Here is a 21,752-nt window from a genome sequence, read left to right as displayed (position 1 = left end):
CCCTAGCCCTAAAGTTTATTTTTTACGCCGTTCCTCGTGCGGTATAAGTGATTAGATGACGTTATTCTTCGGGTCGGTGCGATTACAGCAATGCCAGATTCATATCGGGTTTTTATGTTTGACAGCTGTCACACATTAAAAGACGCATTTTTTTGCAAAAACTAGTTTTTGCATCGTCATATTTTGAGAGCTATAATTTTTCCATATTTCGGCCGACAGAGTCATGTGACGGCTTGTTTTTTGCGGGACAAGTTGACGTTTTTATCGGTATCATTTTCAGGCAAATGACATTTTTTGATCGCTTTCTATTCCGATTTTTTGGAGGCAGAATAAACAAAAGCTAACAATTCAGGAATTGTTTTTTTTTTTTTTTTTTAATGCCGTTCTGCGTGTGGTAAAATAGATAAGGTAGCTTTATTCTTCGTGTCAGTACTTTTACAGCGGTACTGCATTTTTTTTTTTTTTTTTTTTATATTTTGGAGCTTTTACACAATAAAAACTATTTTATAGAAAAAATAATTGTTTTTGCATCGCTTTATTCTGAGAGCTATAACTTTTTTATTTTTCTGTTGTTGGAGCTGTATTGCGGCTTGTTTTTTGCGGGACAAGATGACGTTTTCAGCTGTACCATTTTTATTTACATTCGTCTTTTTGATCGCGTTTTATTCCATTTTTTGTTTGGCACTATGATGATAAAACATCGTTTTATGTTTCGGGGTTTTTTTTTACCGTGTTCATTAAAGGGGTTAACTAGTGGGACAGTTTTATAGGTCAGGTCGTTCCGGACGCGGCGATACCAAATATATGTACTTTTATTGTTTTTTTTTTGTTGTTTTTTTTCCATAAGATTATTTATGGGTACAATATATATATATATATATATATATATTTTTCATTTTTTTTTTTTTTTAAATTTTCACTTTGACATTTTTATGACTTTTAGGCTGTGTGCCCACAATGCGTTTAAGCGTTTCCGCAGCGGCAAAAACGCTTAAAAAACGCATGGTAGCAGGACTGCCATGTCCCCCAATGATAATCCGCATGTGCTGTGCACATGCTGCGGAAATTTCCGCTGCGGATTATCATTGCGGAAAAAAACGCAGCACTACCAATTATTTTGCGGAAGTGCTGCGTTTTCGCCGCCATTGACTTGCATTAGAACGCGCCAATTCCGCAAGACTTCATCTGTACTTGTTTAATTGGCGCGTTCTAATGTGCGGATGGTACCCGGGAGTAGAGGAGAGGAGACTCTCCTCCACACCCAGGTACCATTAAAAAAGCTGTAAAAAAAAAAGAATAAAATAAAAAAATAAATGTATACTTACCTTCTGGCGGCCCACGCTGCTCTCCTCCTTGCTTCCTGGCACTTCGCGATGGAATGAAGGACCTGCGCTGACGTCAGAGTCATGTGACGGGTCACGCGACGCTGACGTCGGCAGGTCCTTCAGTGTACCGCTGCCGGCAGCCGGGACGGTGAAGCAAGCCAGCGCGGGCCATCGGAGGGTATGTATACATTTTTATTTTTTGACATTCTCTCGGTCACACTATATAAATCCATGCCGTTTGCATGGATTAATATAGTGTGACCAAGTTGACAAGCATTTTCCAAGTGATGCTAAAATCGCTTGGAAAGCGCTTATCAACCCGCATGCGGAAATGCAAGTGAAGAACGCTTCACATCCACTTGTCCCTGGCAGGAAAATGCATGTACAATCCGCATGCGTTTTTTTCTGCCAGGGAGATGCAGAAACGCTCAGGAAACAATCCTGAGCATTTCTGCATCGTGGGCACATAGCCTTACACATTGTCCCACTATGTGACTTTATGCAGCCTGATCGCCTGCATGGCATAGAGAGCAGCAGCTCCCTATGCCATGCAGCCTGTCAGCGCTGCACAGGGAGAAGTTACTTTGGTCGTGCACTGCGCGTGACCAAAGAAACTTCCAGCCTCCTGGTGACCCGGATGTTGTCGGGTCACCATGCCAACATCCGGGACCGGATTCAGATGCCGCTGGACGCCGGCAGAGAAGGTAAGTATAGCGCTTACCTCCTCTTGCCACCGGAATTCTGCGATCGATTTCGATCGCAGCATTTTGGGGGTTAATGTGCCGGGAGCGGTGCGGGACGGCTCCCTGCACATAGCACCGCGGGTGTCAGCTGAAACAATCAGCTGACACCCGGCAGCGATCTCGCCCGCACCGCTTGTGTGCGGGCGAAATCGCCAGGGCGTATTAATACGTATCAGGCCCATAAGGCCCAGGGCACAGATATGTACTAATACGCCCTGAGTCAGAAAGGGGTTAAAGTACACTCTGCACCCCATCTTGACTGAAAAAAAAAAAACAGAAATGTAGAAATTTTTGCAAATTTATTAAAAAAACAAACAAACTGAAATATCATATGGTCATAAGTATTCAGACCCTTTGACAGTATTGAGTAGAAGCACCCTTTTGAGCTAGTACAGCCATGAGTCTTCTTGGCAATGATGCAACAAGTTTTTCACACCTGGATTTGGGGATCCTCTGCCATTCTTCCTTGCAGATCCTCTCCAGTTTCATCAGGTTGGATGGTGAACGTTGGTGGACAGCCATTTTCAGGTCTCTCCAGAGATGCTCAATTGGGTTTAGGTCAGGGCTCTGGCTGGGCCAGTCAAGAATGGTCACAGAGTTGTTCTGAAGCGACTCCTTTGTTATTTTAGCTGTGTGCAATTGTCTTGTTGGAAGGTGAACCTTCGGCCAAGTCTGAGGTCCAGAGCACTCTGGAAGAGGTTTTCATCCAAGATATCTCTGTGCTTGGCCGCATTCATGTTTCCTTCAATTGCAACCAGTCGTCCTGTCCCTACAGCTGAAAAACACCCCCATAGCATGATACTGCCACCACCATGTTTCACTGTTGGGATTGTATTGGGCAGGTGATTAGCAGTGCCTGGTTTTCTCCACACATACCGCTTAGCATTATCACCAAAAAGTTCTATCTTCGTCTCGCGGGCTTTGATATGTCTTGCACTGAGGAGAGGCTTCCGTCGGGCCACGCTGCCATAAAGGCCCGACTGGTGGAGGGCTGCAGTGATAGTTGACTTTGTGGAACTTTCTCCCATCTCCCTACTGCATCTCTGGAGCTCAGCCACAGTGATCTTGGGGTTCTTCTTTACCTCTGTCACCAAGGCTCTTCTCCCACGATTGCTCAGTTTGGCTGGACGGCCAGGTCTAGGAAGACTTCTTGTGGTCCCAAATTTCTTCCATTTAAGGATTATGGAGGCCACTGTGCTCTTAGAAACCTTGAGTAATGCAGAAATTCTTTTGTAACCTTGGCCAGATTTGTGCCTTGCCACAATTCTGTCTCTGAGCTCCTTGGGCAGTTCCTTTGAGTTCATGACTCTCATTTGGTCTGACATGCACGGTGAGCTGTGAGGTCTTATATAGACAGGTGTGTGCCTTTCCAAATCAAATCCTATCAGTTTAATTAAACACAGCTTGACTTTAATGAAGGAGTAGAACCATCTCAAGGAGGATCACAAGGAAATTCACAGCCTGTGACTTAAATATGAGTGTCTGAGCAAAGGGTCTGAATACTTATGACCATGTGATATTTCAGTTTTTCTTTTTTAATAAATTTGCAAAAATGTCTACATTTGTTTTTTTTTTTAGTCAAGATGGGGTGCAGAGTGTACTTTAATGAGAAAAAAATGAACTTTTTAGAATTTACCAAATGGCTGCAATGAAACAAAGAGTGAAAAATTTAAAGGGGTCTGAATACTTTGCGTACCCACTGCAAATGAATAAATACAATACTCACCTCTCCTCCTTGCTCTCCCGCTGCTCCGGTCTCTGCAGAGAATGTTCTGAAGCTTTGCCTTCACTACTCGGTACAGCGAGTGCTATGAAGTGACGTTGTCGCGCCCGCTGCGCTGAGAAGTCAGATCTCAGATGCCGGGGGAGAATTATGGGGGAGGGAGTCTGCTCCCTCTTTCATCATTGCTTTCAACTACATTGGCATCCAGGATTCGGATACAGTTGAAAGTGCGATGTCAGGTGTGGGGGGCCCAGAGCTGAGGCTGGCACCGCCCCTCTTGCCCCCTAACTCACGTGCCACAGAACGACCACGTAGTCTGCCACCATTGGCGGTACGCCACTGTCTAACCAACAGCAGCGATGTGATCTGTATGAAGGTTCAAACTGCTGAAATAAATCACACTGAGCCTCCGCAGAGCAGCTGCAAAACAAAGTTGTGCCTGTTGATGCGCTTTAGTGTTTTCATCCAGTATGATACCCCTTTTAGGGCCCCCAAAAAGTGTAATGCCAACAAAAGTGCCCTCCAACCACAAACAATGTGATACAGTGATTCCTCACAGAACACTCCTCAAGCACAATATTGAGAATCTACAGTCCCCCCCCCTCCACACAGTATAATGTCCCCCAGAGCCCTCCACACAGTGTAATGACCCCAACAGTATTATGGCACCCACAAAGTATAATGGCCCCCCACAGCTCTCCATACAATGGAATGGCCCCTACGGCCCGCCATACAGTGGAATGGCCCCTACGGCCCGCCATACAGTGGAATGGCCCCTACGGCCCGCCATACAGTAGAATGGCCCCTACGGCCCGCCATACAGTAGAATGGCCCCTACGGCCCGCCATACAGTAGAATGGCCCCTACGGCCGGCCATACAGTAGAATGGCCCCTACGGACCGCCATACAGTGGAATGGCCCCTAGAGCACTCTTTAATGGAAAAAAATTAGATGTGTAAGTAAAAACACCTTTATTAGTAGAAAAAAAATCCATTAAAAAAAAGTCAGCACAAGGAGAGAACAAAACTGACGCGTTTCAAACACAAGTGTTCTTATTCGTAGCTAACCAATATTAATGGTACATTTAAAGGTACAGCGCTGGCCTGTGGCCTTTAAAGCACTAAATGGCCAGGTGGCCAAAACCACTTTTGTTTTGACTGATCGCTCTACAGTTTGGTGAGGTCAGAGCTGACATCTTTGATACCACGCCCATGACATGTCAGGACCGGGGGCAGGAGTGGTGCGCTGAGGACTGGCATGTGTGAGAGATCGTGGGCAGTAAGCTTAGTAGGGCTGAGGCGTTATGACCCCACGCACGAAAGCCAACTTCCCGCAATGAGTATTTGATGTTGCAGATTTTATGCATCATTTCTGAATTAGGGTTACTTGTTTTTTTACATGTGCTTTTATCGCGTTGAGGGTCATGCTTTAAATAAAGTTGCTTTGTTTTTGATGCTTACGGGTATTTGGCTTTGACAAAATGTTATTGACCGTTTTGTGCAGATTACATGTATTTTTAGTGCATATCCACAAATTACGATTTTCAGCAACTAATTCAAGTCTATGGCGAAAATCTGCACATAAAACTCAAGTTCACGCAAGAGATGTTGACATGTTGCGAGCTTCAGCCTATGCAATGAAAAAAAAAAAAAAAGGAAATAACTTTTGCGCAGTACCGTTGTTCCTGGATAGTAACGTGACTTGTTGTCTCATGTGCCCGCTGCAGCCAATCAGACTGCAGCTCCTCAATGTCCGATCTGACGACGGAAAAGTAAAGGCTGCAGAGGGGTTTGGCAAGTAGTTGTAAAACAACAAATTCTATACTTTAGCCACAATCACCATTGTTATTATCATTTAATTGCCCATGGGGGTGTCCGTGACAGCAGTTCTTCGAAAAGTTACGCCATAACATATCCGTGCAACTTGTCTGCGACTTTTTGTCCTGAACCAATGTTAGAGATGTTATTATGATGTAAAGTGAAACAACCAAGTTGCAGATGTCAGGTTCCCTTTAAACTGTTGTAGATTTATGATCACGCTCAGGTCTTTCTACTTCCTCCCCTCCAACACAGGAGGATGGATGGAGGCGACAGGCAAGGGTCAGAGACAGTCTTAATTGTGGTTTATGGAGGGCACAGAGCAGAGGTGAGAAACCACAGGGGACAAAATACAGAAGGGGGCACTTGTGAAGAGGTTAACCCCTATCTCCCCTCCTGCATACAGCTTATTTTCATCCTGTGCAGTCTGTCCTGTGCAAAAGGAGAGGGAAAGGGATAACCCTCTGACACACAGAAAAGTAGGAGCTTCTAATGACACAGAGCATTGAGGAACAGAGGAGGAAGGTGCAGAGATTGTAAGGAGACACAACACCTACCTATTTGCTGCGTTCACTACATTGAAGCTGCCCTCTGAGCTGTGCTCTGGCTGTTAAAGGAGGTAGTCACAGTGCCGCATAATCCAGCACAGCACCGCTCAGCTCCTGCCACTTTTCTCCTGTCACTCTCAGAACTCTACTCCAATCAAATCGGAAGCTCTACTCCAATCAAATCGGCAGCTCTACTCTCCCGCCAATTCTGCCTGCTCTACCAATGACAAAAATGAGGCCAGAGCTAAAATCTAATTTCTGATTTTGCAAAAAATAAAAATCATGCCGAATTCCAATGGTGAATTAATTGTCCAGCCCTAGGCACTGCACATGTGTACTCGTCAGATTTGAAGAATGGCGCATAGTGATCCACTCTGTACTGAAGGTGAAATTAGATGTCACATACCAAGGCTAAGATGTCAGTGTCTACACAAACCATCAGAAGACTTCTGCAAGACATTGGGCTATGAGACAGACGTCCGGCTACAGGTGTCCACTAACCTCCCGCCACCGCTCTCAAATGATATCATGGTGCAGAGCAAGATGGCAAAGCAAGCTGGACTGGATATCTAACCTCTTCAGAGGTTCCTGCTAATACATTCCTGCTAATACATGTGGGGACAAATGACACCGCAAGAAAGGACCTGGAAACCATCTGCAGTGACTTTGAAGACTTAGGCAAGAAAGTGAAAGAATTGGGAGCGCAGGTGGTCTTCTCATCCATCCTCCCAGTGGATGACCATGGAACAATGAGGTGGAATAAGATTCTACAGGTGAACAACTGGCTACGTCGATGGTGCCGTCAACAAGGATTTGGATTTCTGGATCACGGAATGAATTACCTATACGATGGACTACTTGCTAGAGATGGGGTGCACCTTACGAAGACTGGAAAACATGTATTTGGAAGTCGCCTTGCTACACTCATCAGAAGAGCTTTAAACTAGAACAATGTGGGAAGGGAAGCAAAAGGCCAGAAAAAGCCATACAGCTGACAAATACTATTGAGATCTCTGCTACTGGAAGTGGAAAGGAAGAACAAAGACAAAACTATTTAAATAATAAAAATATGGGAGGAAGAGAAACCAATCACAAACTAAAATGTTTTTATACAAATGCACAAAGCATGGGCAACAAACAAGGAGAATTGGAACTACTAATGCAGGAAAAGGAATATGATGTCATTGGAATCACTGAAACTTGGTGGGACGATACACATGATTGGAATAAAAGGCTAAAAGGATACAACTTATTTGCAAGAAACAGACTTGATAAATGAGGAGGAGGTGTTGCATTGTATGTTAGAAAAGCGTATATCTGCACAGAGATTGAAGCTTCAGCGACTGGGAGTTCTGTGGAAACTGTTTGGGTAAGAATACAAGGAGAGAACAACGGAAAGGACACCATTGTAGGCATTTACTACAGGCCACCTGGGCAAGCTGAAGATATGGATGAACTCTTTATGTATCAAATGACCAAGTTCTCCAAAAAATATGACGTAGTGGTCATGGGAGATTTCAACTATCCAGACATTTGTTGGGAATCTCTCTCAAGTAAAACTAACAGGTCAAGCAAATTCTTATCCTCTCTTGCTGACAACTTTATCTTCCAAAAGGTAGGGGAGAAAACAAGGGGATCTGCTACTTTGGATCTAATCCTTATAAACAGGGAGGAAATGGTTGAGGAGGTAAAGGTGGCTGGGACCCTAGGAGGCAGCGATCATGCTATTATAGAATTTTGGATAACTAGAGGAGGAAGACATGTGAAGACTCAGACTTCAAGGTTAGATTTTAGAAAGGCTGATTTTAAGAGACTCAGAAAGAGAATAGGAGGGATCCAATGGCTGGATGGCCTTAAGGACAAAAATGTCCAGGAAGGATGGGAAATTTTTAAAAATGAGATTCTCAAAGCACAATCGTTAACAATCCCGAAAAGTAGGAAGAATGGGAAGCATTTAAGGAAACCAGGATGAATGAACACAGAACTTAAACACATGCTAAAAAGAAAGAAAGAAATGTTTATTAAATGGAAAGAGGGAGGCATATCTAAAGAAGATTATAATGCAGTCTGCAGATCCTGTAGGGCACGTATCAGGTTAGCTAAAGCTGACAATGAATTAAGGCTTGCAAGAGATGTCAAAAGCAATAAAAAAGGATTTTGGGGGTATGTCAAAAGTAAAAGAAAAGTCAAAGATGCTATAGGATTTTTACAGGATGAAAATGGAGAAATGGTAAGAGAGGATGTTGAGAAGGCCGAACTTTTTAATTCCTATTTTGCATCTGTTTTCTCTCAGAAAGAAAATGTAACATCAACTGATCTTCACTGTCCTTTTAAAGGAATAGAGGAATCCAAGTTATCTGTAAACAGAAAGATTGTGAGGGAATATTTAGCTAACATAAATGAGTTCAAGTCTCCAGGTCCAGATGAATTACACCCCAGAGTACTGAAGGAGATCGTAGAAGAAATTTTAGAACCACTCTCCATAATCTTTGAAAATTTTTGGAGAACAGGAGAAGTCCCAGAAGACTGGAGAAGAGCAAATGTTGTTCCTATCTTCAAAAAGGGGAAGAAGGTGGACCCAGGGAACTATAGGCCGGTGAGTCTGACTTCTATACCAGGAAAGATCTTTGAACAAATTATTAAACAACATGTATGTAAGTACATGGATAAGAATGAAGTGATTAACCAGAGTCAGCATGGGTTTGTAACTAACAAGTCATGTCAGACTAACTTAATTTCCTTCTATGACAGAATCACTGACTGGGTGGATCAGGGAAATGCTGTAGATATAGTATATCTTGACTTCAGCAAAGCATTTGACAAAGTATCTCACACCATCCTTATTGAAAAAATGACCAAGTATGCAATGGACCAGGCAACTGTTAGGTGGATTCATAACTGGCTTAGTGATCGGACTCAAAGGGTGGTTGTAAATGGCTTCACATCCAGCTGGATGAATGTCTCAAGTGGGGTACCACAGGGCTCTGTCCTGGGACCTGTATTGTTCAACATCTTTATCAATGATTTAGATGTAGGAATTGAGGGTAAACTGATTAAATTTGCTGATGACACAAAGCTAGGAGGGATAGCTAATACTAGAGAAGAGAGAGAGAGGATTCAAAAAGACCTAAATAAACTGGAGCAGTGGGCAGCAACCAACAGAATGGTTTTTAACAGGGAAAAATGCAAAGTACTACATCTGGGCAATAAAAATGAAAAAAGCATATACAGAATGGGAGGAATAGAGCTAAGCAACAGTACATGTGAAAAAGACTTAGGTATACTAATAGATCATAGACTGAACATGAGTCAACAGTGTGATGCAGCAGCAAAAAAGGCAAATACAATTCTGGGATGTATTAACAGAAGCATACAGTCTAGATCACGTGAAGTCATTATCGGTCTTTACTCCTCTTTGGTCAGACCTCATCTGGAATACTGTGTACAGTTTTGGGCACCACATTTTAAAAAAGACATAGACAAACTGGAGCAAGTTCAGAGAAGAGCGACCAGAATGGTGACTGGTCTGCAAACCCTGTCCTATGAGAAACGGTTGCAGGATTTGGGAATGTTTAGCTTGCAAAAAAGAAGACTGAGAGGAGACTTAATAGCTGTCTACAAATATGTCAAGGGCTGTCACATTGTAGAAGGATCATCTTTATTCTCATTTGCACAAGGAAAGACTAGAAGCAATGGGATGAAACTAAATGGGAGGAGACACAGATTAGATATTAGAAAAAACTTTTTGACAGTTAGGGTGATTAATGAGTGGAACAGGCTGCCACGAGAGGTGGTGAGTTCCCCTTCAATGGAAGTCTTCACACAGAGGCTGGACAGACATCTGTCTGAGATGATCTAGTGAATCCTGCTTTGAGCAGGGGGTTGGACCAGATGACCCAGGAGGTCCCTTCCAACTCTACCATTCTATGATTCTATGAGTCCTGCTTTTGTCTTGGACAAGCAAAAGATAGCCAGATATTGGTCTGGAGACCACGTGAGCAACACCATGAAGAGGCCTGCACGAGGGAGCGGATTATCTGCGAGCAGCCTGAGTGGCAGTGCTTCGGACTTGTCTCCCATTAAGCACATTTGGGACATCATTAGTCGGTGATTACACAGAAGCTGTCAGCAGTGGATGATTTAACCAAATGCACTCAGTGCGGCAGAATATTCCTCAGATAACCATTATTAACCTCAGTGAAAGTAACCAGGGCAGTAAGTGCAGGGACTCCGGCACGTGGTGCTCATACTCCACGCTGAATACACCGAGATGTTTTGAAAAAGTAGTTTCCATTTTTTCATCATTTGCAGATCACTAACGTCTCCATCCTGTAATTTCCATAACTCCATGCCTTTTCCTTCTTGGTGTTGCAATTTCAATTATTGATGAGTGTATATTTATATAAAAAAATAAATATTTAAATACAGTGGATAAAATAAGTATTTGTTACACTGTCGATTTTGCAAGTTTTCCCACCTACAAAGAATGGAGAGGTCTATAATTTTTATCGTAGGTCACTTCACCTGTGAGAGACAGAATCTAAAAATAAAAAACAGAAAATCACATTGTATAATTTTTACATAATTAAATTGCATTTTATTGCATGAAATAAGTATTTGATCACCTATCAACCAGCAAGAATTCTGCCTCTTACAGACCTTAGTTTTTCTTTAAGAAGCCCTCCTACTCTGCACTCATTACCTGTATTAATTGTACCTGTTTGAACTAGTTACCTGTATAAAAGACACCTGTCCACACACAATCAATCACAGTCCAATCTCTCCACCATGGCCAAGACCAAAGAGCTGTCTAAGGACACCAGAGACAAAATTGTAGACCTGTACAAGGCTGGGATGGGCTACAAAACAATAGGCAAGCAGCTTGGTGAAAAGGCAACAACTGTTGGCTCAATTATTAGAAAATGGAAGAAACACAAGATGACTGTCAATCTTCCTCGGTCTGGGGCTCCATGCAACATCTCACCTCGTGGGGTAAGGATGATTCTGAGAAAAGTCATGAATCAGCCCAGAACTACATAGGATGGACCTGGTCAGTGACCTGAAGAGAGTTGGGACCACAGTCTCAAACATTACCGTTAGTAACACACCGTCATGGATTAAAATCCTGCAGGGCACGCAAGGTCCTCCTCCTGCTCACTCCAGCACATGTCCAGGCCCATTTGAAGTTCGCCAATGACCATCTGGATGATCCAGAGGAAACATGGGAGAAGGTCATGTAGTCAGAAGGGACCAAAGTAGAACTTTTTGTTATCAACTCCACTTCCCGTGTTTGGAGGAAGAAGACGGATGAGTATAACCCCAAGAACACCGTACCAACCGTGAAGCATGGTGGGGGAAACATCATACTTTGAGGGTGCTTTTCTGCAAAGGGGACAGGACGACTGAACCGTATTGAAGGGAGGGTGGATGGAGTCATGTATCGCAAGATTTTGGCCAACAACCTCCTTCCCTCAGTAACAGCATTTAAGATGGGTCATAGCAGGTTCTTCCAGCATGACAATGACCCAAAACACTCAGCCAGGGCAACTAAGGAGTGGCTCTGTAAGAAGCATTTCAAGGTCCTGGAGTGGCCTAGCCAGTCTCCAGACCTGAACCCAATAGAAAATATTTGGAGGGATCTGAAACTCAATGTTGCCTAGCGACAGCCCCGAAACCTGAAAGATCTGGAGATCAGTATGGAAGAATGGGCCAAAGTCTCTGCTGCAGTGAGTGCAAACTACAAGAACTACAGGAAACGTCTGACCTCTGTAACAGCAAACAAAGGTTTCTGTACCAAATATCAAGTTCTGTTTTTCTATTGTATCAAATATTTATTTCATGCAATAAAATTCAAATTAATTATGTAAAAATCATACAATATGATTTTCTGGATTTTTTTTTTAGATTTTGTCTCTCACAGGTGAAGTGTACCTACGATAAAAATTACAGACCTCTCCAGTCTTTGCTGGTGGGAAAACTTGCAAAATCGGCAGCGTATCAAATATTTATTTTCCCCACTGTATGTATCCATTTTCTACAACTCACTTGTTGGCTTTAATATGTAGACTAGGTCAGTGGAAGCAGAAGGGGGTGGATATCATGACTAACATACAGCGGTATTGTAAAATTCGAGACCTAAATTAGGCAGAGCAGCAAATTTATATCATACAGACACAGATAGGGAACTGCACACAGAGACTTATCACTCACCGGTCCCTATAGGGAGTGGGACTACTTCTTCACCTTCTGGAGAATATATTGCCTTAAAAAAGGATTCATACTATAATTTTCCACATTTTATTCACGTTACACCCACAAACTTAAATGTATTTTATGTGATATTTCAACACAAAGTAGAAAGCATTTGTGAAGTTTAAAAGGTTTTCTAAATATCTTAAAAATATAAATTTGCCAATAAATAAAGTTTGTGGGTGTAACGTGAAAAACTGTGGAAAAGTTCACGGGGTATGAATACTTCTTCAATGCACTGTAGTAGTGTATTGGCATTTCTTTGACCATTAATGCCAATTCTTTGCATCTGACATAAAGCACTCACACCCTATTCTTGTTTTTTTTAGGATTATTTTCATCACAACCACCTCTGTCGATATTTCTTATTAAGACCTATGGACATCATAAAAGTGAGATTTTCCCCTCGTGTCTTCTGTCTCTCAAGATCAGGAGAGTGTTGAGCCCATTTGGCCTTTCCATAATATGAGTGAACAGTAGTAACACCAGAGGTCCCAAGCAGCTGCTGAAAAAGGGCTGTGCAGGTCCCCCCCAAAAAAAACAATCAGTGTCAAGTATATTCACTATGGCTTATAACAAACAAAGATTATTTTCCGTACGTACGTGGGATCATTTATCCCTGGTCATATTTCACAGCTCTTCTAAATGTTAACATCAATGATCTCTATGGGGGCTTCCTAATCCTGGGAAATTGGTTAAAGGGAAACTCAGACCCTATCTTTCTACTGAAGCATGTGCAAAAGGTCATTGTCAGCTGTCACATCGCCTATTGTGATTGGTGGATCATGTGTTATCAGCTGGGTATACAGTTGTCTGTCATTGTAACCTGTCTCTGATGATAATGAGCCTGCTGAAAACACTTCCCAAAATAAAACAGGAAGTAGGAGTCTAAAAAAAAGGCCCCAGAAATGTGGAAATTGCAAGATTACAAATTTTTTTTTTTTAACCCCTTAACAACATTAGACGTACTAATACGCGGCTGTGCCCTGGGACTTAAGAGCCAGACCCGTATTAGTACGTCATCGCAATCGCGCGTGCACACAGGCTGTGTGGGCGCGATCGCCGCCGGGTGTCAGCTGATTGTCACAGCTGACACCCGGTACTATGTGCAGGGAGCGGTCCCGCACCGCTCCCAGAACATTAACCCCCGCAATGCTGCGATCGAAGTCGATCGCAGCATTGCGGTGGCAAGGGGAGGTGATCGCAGATACTCACCTCCTCTTCCGGTCTCCAGCGCTGTCTGCCGTGGCTTCCAGGATGTTGCCATGACGACCCGATGGAATCATGACAACAACCGGGTCACCAGACAACAGGAAGATTGTTTGGACAGTGCATCTCCAAACTATCTTCTCCCTGTCCAGCGCTGACAGCCTGCATGGCACAGGGATGGTGCTGCATTCCTGTGCCATGCAGGCGATCAGAATAAAAAAAGTGAAAGTCCCAAATTGGGACAGAGTAAAAAAGTGTAAAAACTGTCAGAAAGTGAAAAAAAAAATAAAAAAATAATCCACCAAAAATAAAAATAAAATGTACCCATCAAAAAAAAAAACAATAAAAGTACACATATTTGGTATCGCCGCGTCCGGAACAACCTGACCTATAAAACAGTCCCACTAGTTAACCCCTTCAGTGAACACTGTAAAAAAAAACAAAAAAAAAACAATGCTTTATCATACCACCAAACCAAAAAATGGAATAAGACCCGATCAAAAAGAAGAATAAAAATAAAAATGGTACCGCTGAAAACGTCATCTGGTCCCGCAAAAAACAAGCCGCCATACAGCTCCATCAGCCGAAAAATAAAAAAGTTATAGCTCTCAGAATAAAGCTATGCTAAAAAATAATTTTTTCTATAAAATTGCTTTTATTATGTAAAAGTGCAAAACATAGAAAAACGATATAAATGTGGTACCGCTGTAAACGTACTGACCCGAAGAATAAAGCTACCTTATCAATTTTACCACACGCGGAACAGAATAAAAAAAACGAAAAAAAAAAAACAATTCCTGAATTGTTGGTTTTTGTTTATTCTGCCTCCCAAAAATCGGAATAGAAAGCGATCAAAAAATGTCACGTGCCTGAAAATGGCACCAATAACAACGTCAACTCATCCCGCAAAAAACAAGCCATCACATGACTGTCTGCCAAAATCTGGAAGATTTATAGCTCTCAAAATACGGCGATGCAAAAACTAGATTTTACAAAAAATGCGTCTTTTAGTGTGTGACAGCTGTCAGTCATAAAAACCCCATATGATTCTGGTATCACTGTAATCGCACCGACCCGAAGAATAAAGTCGTCTAATCACTTATACCGCACGAGGAACGGCGTCAAAAATAAACTCTCGGGTTAGGGTTGGGCTAGGGTTAGGGTTGTGATGGGGTTGGGATTTTTTTCAAAAGTAAGAAAAAAAGATGATGATATGGCGACTAGTGTTGAGCGCAAGTGCTCGCTACTTGAGTTTGTATCGGGTGCTCTGGTATGCATTGAGTATCGTGGGTATTTGAGTGACATGCTCGAGTCTCTGCCCCATATGCTTCGCGGCCAAAAAAACTTTGCGGGGATTGCCTGCCATGCACGAGCGATCCCCGCATGTTTTTTTTTGGGTGTCTAATAACCGTGAAACATGCGGGGCAGGGACTCGAGCATGTCACTCGAGCACACGCAGTACATGGTGCATACCTGAGTACCCAATGCAAACTCAAGTAGCGAGCACTTGCGCTCAAGACTAATGACAACTTATTCAATATGATGACCTAATGTTATCAAATTCTGTGTCGTACCTCTGGGTTCAAAACGTTCACTATACACATTAATAAAATCCTTGAGGGGTATAGTTTCCAAAATGGGGTCACTTGTGGGGGAGCTCCAATGTTTGGGAACACAGGGACTCTCCAAATGCAACATGGTGTCCGCTAACAAATTGAATGGAAAATCGGCTCAAATTGTTAGCGGACATCATGTTGCGTTTGGAGAGCCCTTGTGTGCCCAAACATTGGAGCTCCCCCACAAGTGACCCCATTTTGGAAACTAGACCCCCAAGGCACCTATCTAGATGCATAGTGAGCACTTGGAACCCCCTGGTGCTTCACAAATTGATTCGTAAAAGTGAAAAAAAAAACACTTTTTCATTTTTACGAATCAATTTGTGAAGCACCTGGGGGTTCCAAGTGCTCACTATGCATCTAGATAGGTGCCTTGGGGGTCTAGTTTCCAAAATGGGGTCACTTGTGGGGGTTTCCACTGTTTAGGCACATCAGGGGCTCTAAAAACGCAACATGGCGTCTGCTAATTATTCAAGCAAATTTTACAATCAAAAAGTCAAATGGCGCTCCTTCCCTTCCGAGCCCTGCCGTGCGCCCAAACAGTGTTTTTTCCCCACATATGGGGTATCTGTGTGCCCAGGGGAAATTGCACAACAAATTTTGGGGTCCATTTTGTCTTGTTACCCCTGTGAAAATAAAAAAAATTGAGTCTAAAGTAACATTTTTGTGAAAAAAGTTAAATGTTCATTTTTTTCTTCCACATTCCAAAAATTCCTGTGAAGCACCTGAAGGGTTAATAAAGTTCTTGAATGTGGTTTTGAGCACCTTGAGGGGTGCAGTTTTTAGAATGGTGTCACTTTTGGGTATTTTCTGTCATAAAGACCCCTCAAAGTGACTTCAAATGTGATGTGGTCCCTAAAAAAATGGTTTTGTAAATTTTGTTGGAAAAATGAGAAATCGCTGGTCAACTTTTAACCCTTATAGCTCCCTAACAAAAAAAAATTTTGGTTCCAAAATTGTGCTGATGTAAAGTAGACCTGTGGGAAATGTTATTTATTAACTATTTTGTGTGACATATCTCTCTGATTTAAGGGCATAAAAATTCAAAGTTTGAAAATTGCAAAATTTTCAAAATTTTCGCCAAATTTCTGTTTTTTTCACAAATAAACGCAAGCGATATCGAAGAAATTTTACCACAATCATGAAGTACAATATGTCACGAAAAAACAGTCTCAGAATCAGGGGGATGCGTTGAAGCGTTCCAGAGTAATTACCTCATAAAATGACAGTGGTCAGAATTGTAAAAATTGGCCCAGTCATTAACGTGCAAACCACCCTCTGGGGTTAAGGGGTTAAAGAATGCCATATGAAAAAAAATGTTTAGAAAATACATGTAAGACAAAAATAGGTAATTTTCTGATAACTTCCCTTTATAGGGAAAGTGATGAACAAGTAATTGACTACCTTATATCTCTTCGACCATCGACAGCTCGCGGTGAGCTTCTCTAGACGTGGTGCTATGATACGTTCGTCCAAATGGTTCAGCGATTTCAGCATATCGTTGGCGTATCTCTTTTTTCTCTCACCCTCTACAGAAAAAAAACATAATATGCATTGTAAAAAAAAAAAATAAAAACCTGCTGGAAATATTGGTAAAAAATGGATGTAACTTTGTATGTTTTTTCAATACACAGTAGACACAAGGAGCTGGAACCGTCCTCAAGTGCCACACAGAGTGAGGTGACCAGGAGCGCCGCTGTGCTGAGAAAGAGCATTCAGCTCATTCTCAGGATGGGTTGGGGTCCCAGAGGGAATGATGAAAAAACCTAGCGATACACCATCACCTCATGAGATGAGAATACCTCTTTAGCCTCTAATTTACTTACTGTACAGCGTTGCCAAAAACTTCTCATCGGTGATGTTAATTAGGAACGCCTTAATCACTTTCTGAAGATGAAAGGACAAGTCGTGGCCGGCAGCTGGAGAAGAAAACACATGTATCTTTTAGTAAAATTAGGATTTTCCTTGATACTTGTGCTAATAACTTGCACAAGTCAATGATGTAGGAGCTCCGGTGGCTACTAAGCTTTTATGTCACCGACTTGATTAACAATGAACTTAGAGGGATGGAGAAACACTCGCTCCTGTGATAAAACAGGCAGGCAGGGAACTATGTCACCTCAGAAAGCAGTCCCTGCTGTTCTGTCTGTATACTCACTTATGTTTCCTACTCTGGTCAAGAGGTATGTGGTATGTGCCGGCCATGAACTGGAGCAGCTCTACATGGTCGGACACAACAAGTAAGACAGTAAATAACAGGGACACATTTATGAGATTATCTTAGCAAAGGAACTTTTTTTTTTTTTTTTTTTTTTTTTAACACATCCAATTGTGGAACTTATTATTACAAGATATAATGATTAAAATGTTTTGTCTGTGTGACTACACATAGTGCACAAGGCTGCTATAATCTTCAGTGCTATAATACAGTGGCACTTACACAGAGAAATGTGATGTTTTCTGAACAGTTCCTTATAGCTTGAGGTCGGATTTTCAGCATCTGCACCATTACTTTCCTCTTCATCCTTTACTATGAAGTCTGACATATCATCGCTGTCATCGTTATCGCCAAGTGAGTCTGGGGTCAAAGGTGCAAATACATCATCCGGACTTCCCTGCAAATTACATATTAAAGGTCAACTATAGGGACTGAGTGCCTAGTAAATTAGGCCACCATACACATTAAAGGCTATGTACACCGTCATTGCAACATTTCTTACATTTTGCTGCTGCACAGTGTCTAAGTCTTTTTCTTAAACTGAGTGATCTGCGGAAATGTTACACATCTGTCAGACCCCCTGCTCCTGGCTCTCTCAGTTTTAGGCCGGTTTCACATGTCCGAATATCTCCGGTACCGGAAAAAAAACAGTACTGGAGATATCCGTGTCTGAGTGTGTCACACGTGTGGCAACCGTGTGCCGCATCAGGATCACATGGACCAGCGCCTGGGAATCCGTGTACAGTTAGCGCTGTTCACAAGCGCCAGGTGTTGGACACTGACCGCATCATGGTTCCCTGCCGAGGAGAATGAGCCGCTCCGGAGCTGCACCTCAGGAGCGGTGTCCTGTCACTCAATGAGCGCAGCTCTGGAGCGGCTCATTCTCCCCGGCTTCAACGGTCGCATGGATTACAGCGGGGAGACACCTAGGAGAGGAGAGTACATGGATTTTATTATTTTATTCTTATTTTTACAGGTGGGGATACTGCGGGATCAGACTACTACCCTCATCATGGTCCCTGCTGTGCTGATCGCAGAACTGGCAGGGAAACATGATGAGGGCAGCGTTCAGCATCGGCGCCTGGGAACAGCACTAACTATAGCGCTGATTCCCAGGCGCCGGTACGTGTCAAACGGATGTCATCCGTGTGGTACGTTTTGCGGACAGTGTATCCCATGGTCCGTGAAAACACACTGAGATGTGCACAGACCCATTCATTTGAATGGGTCTCCGTGTGTCAGTGTCTCCAGTACGTGTGGAAACCGTCACCACTCGTCACAGTGTGAAAGAGCCCTTAGATACAGCAGCAGGAAAAGGGAAGGTTAATATACTGATCTCTACAATGTAGAGAGGAGAGAGAGCATGTACTGTCTCAGGGAAGGCAGACAAAACAGGTTATAAGGAGGATAGCACATGAAGAGCAAATTAGTGCAAGACAAGATAGAAGCTGTTATGATGAATGAACTACTGAAAACCTTTGCACCCTGGATACATAGAAAGCTCATATCCAGCCTGTATTACTGGGAGAGATAGTCCCAAAAGAGGAACTTGGATCAGGCTGCAAATCATTGCATATCATGGGGTTTGAAAATGAAAGACAGAATGAAGATCGCTGACTGAATCTTGGTGCAATTTTATTGAACCCACCGACCGCACCGCAGAGGATCAGTTGACCATCTAATCTTATCACTTTCTGAAAAGACCATATGATTACACTTCCAGTGACCAAAAATGGCCTCAACAAAACATAAAACTATCTCTGTTGAAGTAAAAAATAGATAAGGTGCAGTAATCGGCCAGTAAACAATGTACTGGGCAGCCTGTCCACGGCTTTTATCCAGCAACCACTGGGGCAGGTCTCAGCTGATCGGTGGGGGTGCCGATCTCATACTGATGACGTATCCTACAGATGGACAACCCCTTTAGAGGAGTCCCTTTATAAAAACTCCCACGGCTCAGATCAGCAGAAATCAGATGTAATCTGTGGGTAAACCTATCGGTAAGTGTTCAGTCTGCAGCGGCACTATAGGGAGGGACGGCAGAGAGATTGGCTATGACACTCACATTCTCTCTACAGGAGGGAGAAGCATGGAGATTAGAGATGGTGCAAATCGATTTACAGGACGGGATCCCTAATAACTACATACTATTTCCCGGCATCTTAAGGCTTATCTGTTGTTTTGCTGGCCTGGCGCAACGCACATAAGACGTCATACCAGACCGGTCAATCAAAAGAAGAGCCGCGGTTGCAACCAAAGCACAAGAGACAAATTATAAAATCGTCTCCAGGTGGTACCGGGTCCCATTGCTCTTCCATAAATGGTTTCCAGGGACCTCTAATTTATCCTGGCGCTGTGGTAAAGATGAAGGCACCTTGGTCCATATTTGGTGGTCCTGTCAGACTTTAGAGACATTCTGGAAAAATGTACTTAAAGTATTCCAACATGTTACTGATATACATATTCCCAACAATCCGGAACTGTCCTACTTTTTATGTTCCCCCTCTCAGGTCCAAGGTTTAAAAAAAATCACTCATGAAACATTTTCTCCAAGACGTAAAACAATCATCCCACGTCACTGGAAGTCCACAGATGCCCTGTCGCTTGAAGAGTGGTTCACTGAAATTGCAAGAATTAAACGCATGGAATTCTTGATTACACATATCCAGGAGGAAAGGAACAAAATTGCCACTAAATGGGTCCATTGGGACTCTTTCCTGACCTCGCCCCTATATAGATCCATTGGAAACTCATCCTCTTGAGGCTAATCCTTCCCTGGCATTTTGCAACTATTAGTATCTCCAATACACCGCTCGCATTTGGGCCCCCCCAATACCGGGCATTCTGCACTGCGACCTTCCCTTATATATCTTTCCCCCCTTCCTGTGTTCTCCTCGCTATACTCTTCTTTGTTCTCAAGCTCACTGCTCGAACATGGTCAATTTATGACCTACTTGATCCAACTTCTTCGTTGGATTACCTACAGTTTATATGTTTATTTTTAATGAACCTGTGGGCATATAATATAGTTGTCATTTTATTATTGTATTGTGTTAAAAATTTACCATTGTTTGACTAAAAAAAAATTAAAAAAAAATAAAAATAAAGAAGAGCCGCGGAAGCCATCAGGTAGGAGGCAATCCATAGGAATACCGTCCAGCAGCCACAGATCACTGATGATGCCGCTGGACCGAGGCCTGTGAACCAATTCACACCATCTCTAATGGAGACAGTCGGGAAACCGAGTATCAGTAGGAGAGGAGTGGGGAATTGGTAGGCGGGTACATGTTATGCTTTATCCTACACCATAATGGGTCGATAATGGTAGTGGACAACCACTTTAACCTCAGTGCTGATTGTTAACTTGTTAATCTCTGGCAGCGGCATTTAACACCCACTGACGCGCGCACTTCATTTTCTCCGCCCATCAGCATGCCCGTGAGGTGATCGCGGGTCGCCGATGGGTTGTCATGACAGCCGGAGGTCACCTGATGACCCCTGTACCTGTCATTACGGAGCTCCTTTGAAACCCTGCCTGCAGCCGGGCTTCAAAGGAGATCGTGATTTCTGCTATATGCAGCGGCGATGCTGTGGCATCGCTGCATATAGCACAAGTGATCAGACAGTTGTGCTATATAAAAGAGCTAACAATAACAGGTAAAAAAAAAATATATAAAAAAAAAAGTTTTAAAAAATATGAAAAAATAAATAAATAAAAAAAGCTTAAAAGCTCAAATTGAAAATAAAGATATTAAAAAAGTTGCTCATATGTTGTATTGCCGTGTTCAGATACAGTCCAATCTATCAAAATATAAAATTAACTAATCTGATCGGTAAACACCGCAAATGGAAAAAAAATAAAGAACGCCAAAATTATGTATATTCCATAAAAAAGGCTGTAACAAGCGATCAAAAAGTCACATCTATCCCAAAATGGTATTAATAAAAACGTTGTCTTGCCCCACAAAAAATAAGCCCTCACACAACTCTATCAGCCGAAAAATAAAAATCTGACGGGTCTCGGAAAATGGTGATGACCCCCAAAAGTTTTGTTGTTTTTTTTGCAAACTTCATATTTTTCTTTTTATCACCAAAATAATTAAAAAAAACTGGACAGGTTTGGTATCGCCGTAATCGTATTGATGAGCAGAATCATATTACATGGTCATTTTTACCATAAAATGTACACCGTTAAACTAATTTCCAAAAAAAATAATGTCAGAATTGTTGTTTTTTTTTCACAATTTGACCGCACTTGGTATTTTTTTTCCCTGTTTCCCAGTTCCCTATGTGGTAGAAGGAAT

General features: G+C 42.5%; 1 protein-coding gene across 3 annotated transcripts in view; it reads right to left on the bottom strand.

The window, feature by feature from the left end:
• The window catches only part of CCDC82 (coiled-coil domain containing 82), a 37,588-nt gene that overhangs the window by 10,428 nt on the left and 5,408 nt on the right, over positions 1–21,752 (bottom strand). For all 3 annotated transcript variants that reach the window (XM_073662159.1, XM_073662157.1, XM_073662158.1), the window contains exons 3-5: positions 17,671–17,845; positions 17,057–17,149; positions 16,635–16,759 (exon numbers count right to left, since the gene is read on the bottom strand). In XM_073662159.1, the coding sequence (XP_073518260.1) occupies positions 16,635–16,759; positions 17,057–17,149; positions 17,671–17,845 (393 nt within the window). The remainder of the gene's footprint in view (positions 1–16,634; positions 16,760–17,056; positions 17,150–17,670; positions 17,846–21,752) is intronic.

This window comes from Phyllobates terribilis, unplaced genomic scaffold (genome assembly GCF_046119375.1).
Source record: "Phyllobates terribilis strain yellow unplaced genomic scaffold, ASM4611937v1 Scaffold_2__4_contigs__length_985480577, whole genome shotgun sequence".
Classification (NCBI taxonomy): Eukaryota; Metazoa; Chordata; class Amphibia; order Anura; family Dendrobatidae; genus Phyllobates; species Phyllobates terribilis.
Note: the sequence above shows the minus strand (reverse complement) of the source record. Positions and strands in the feature narration are given on the sequence as shown.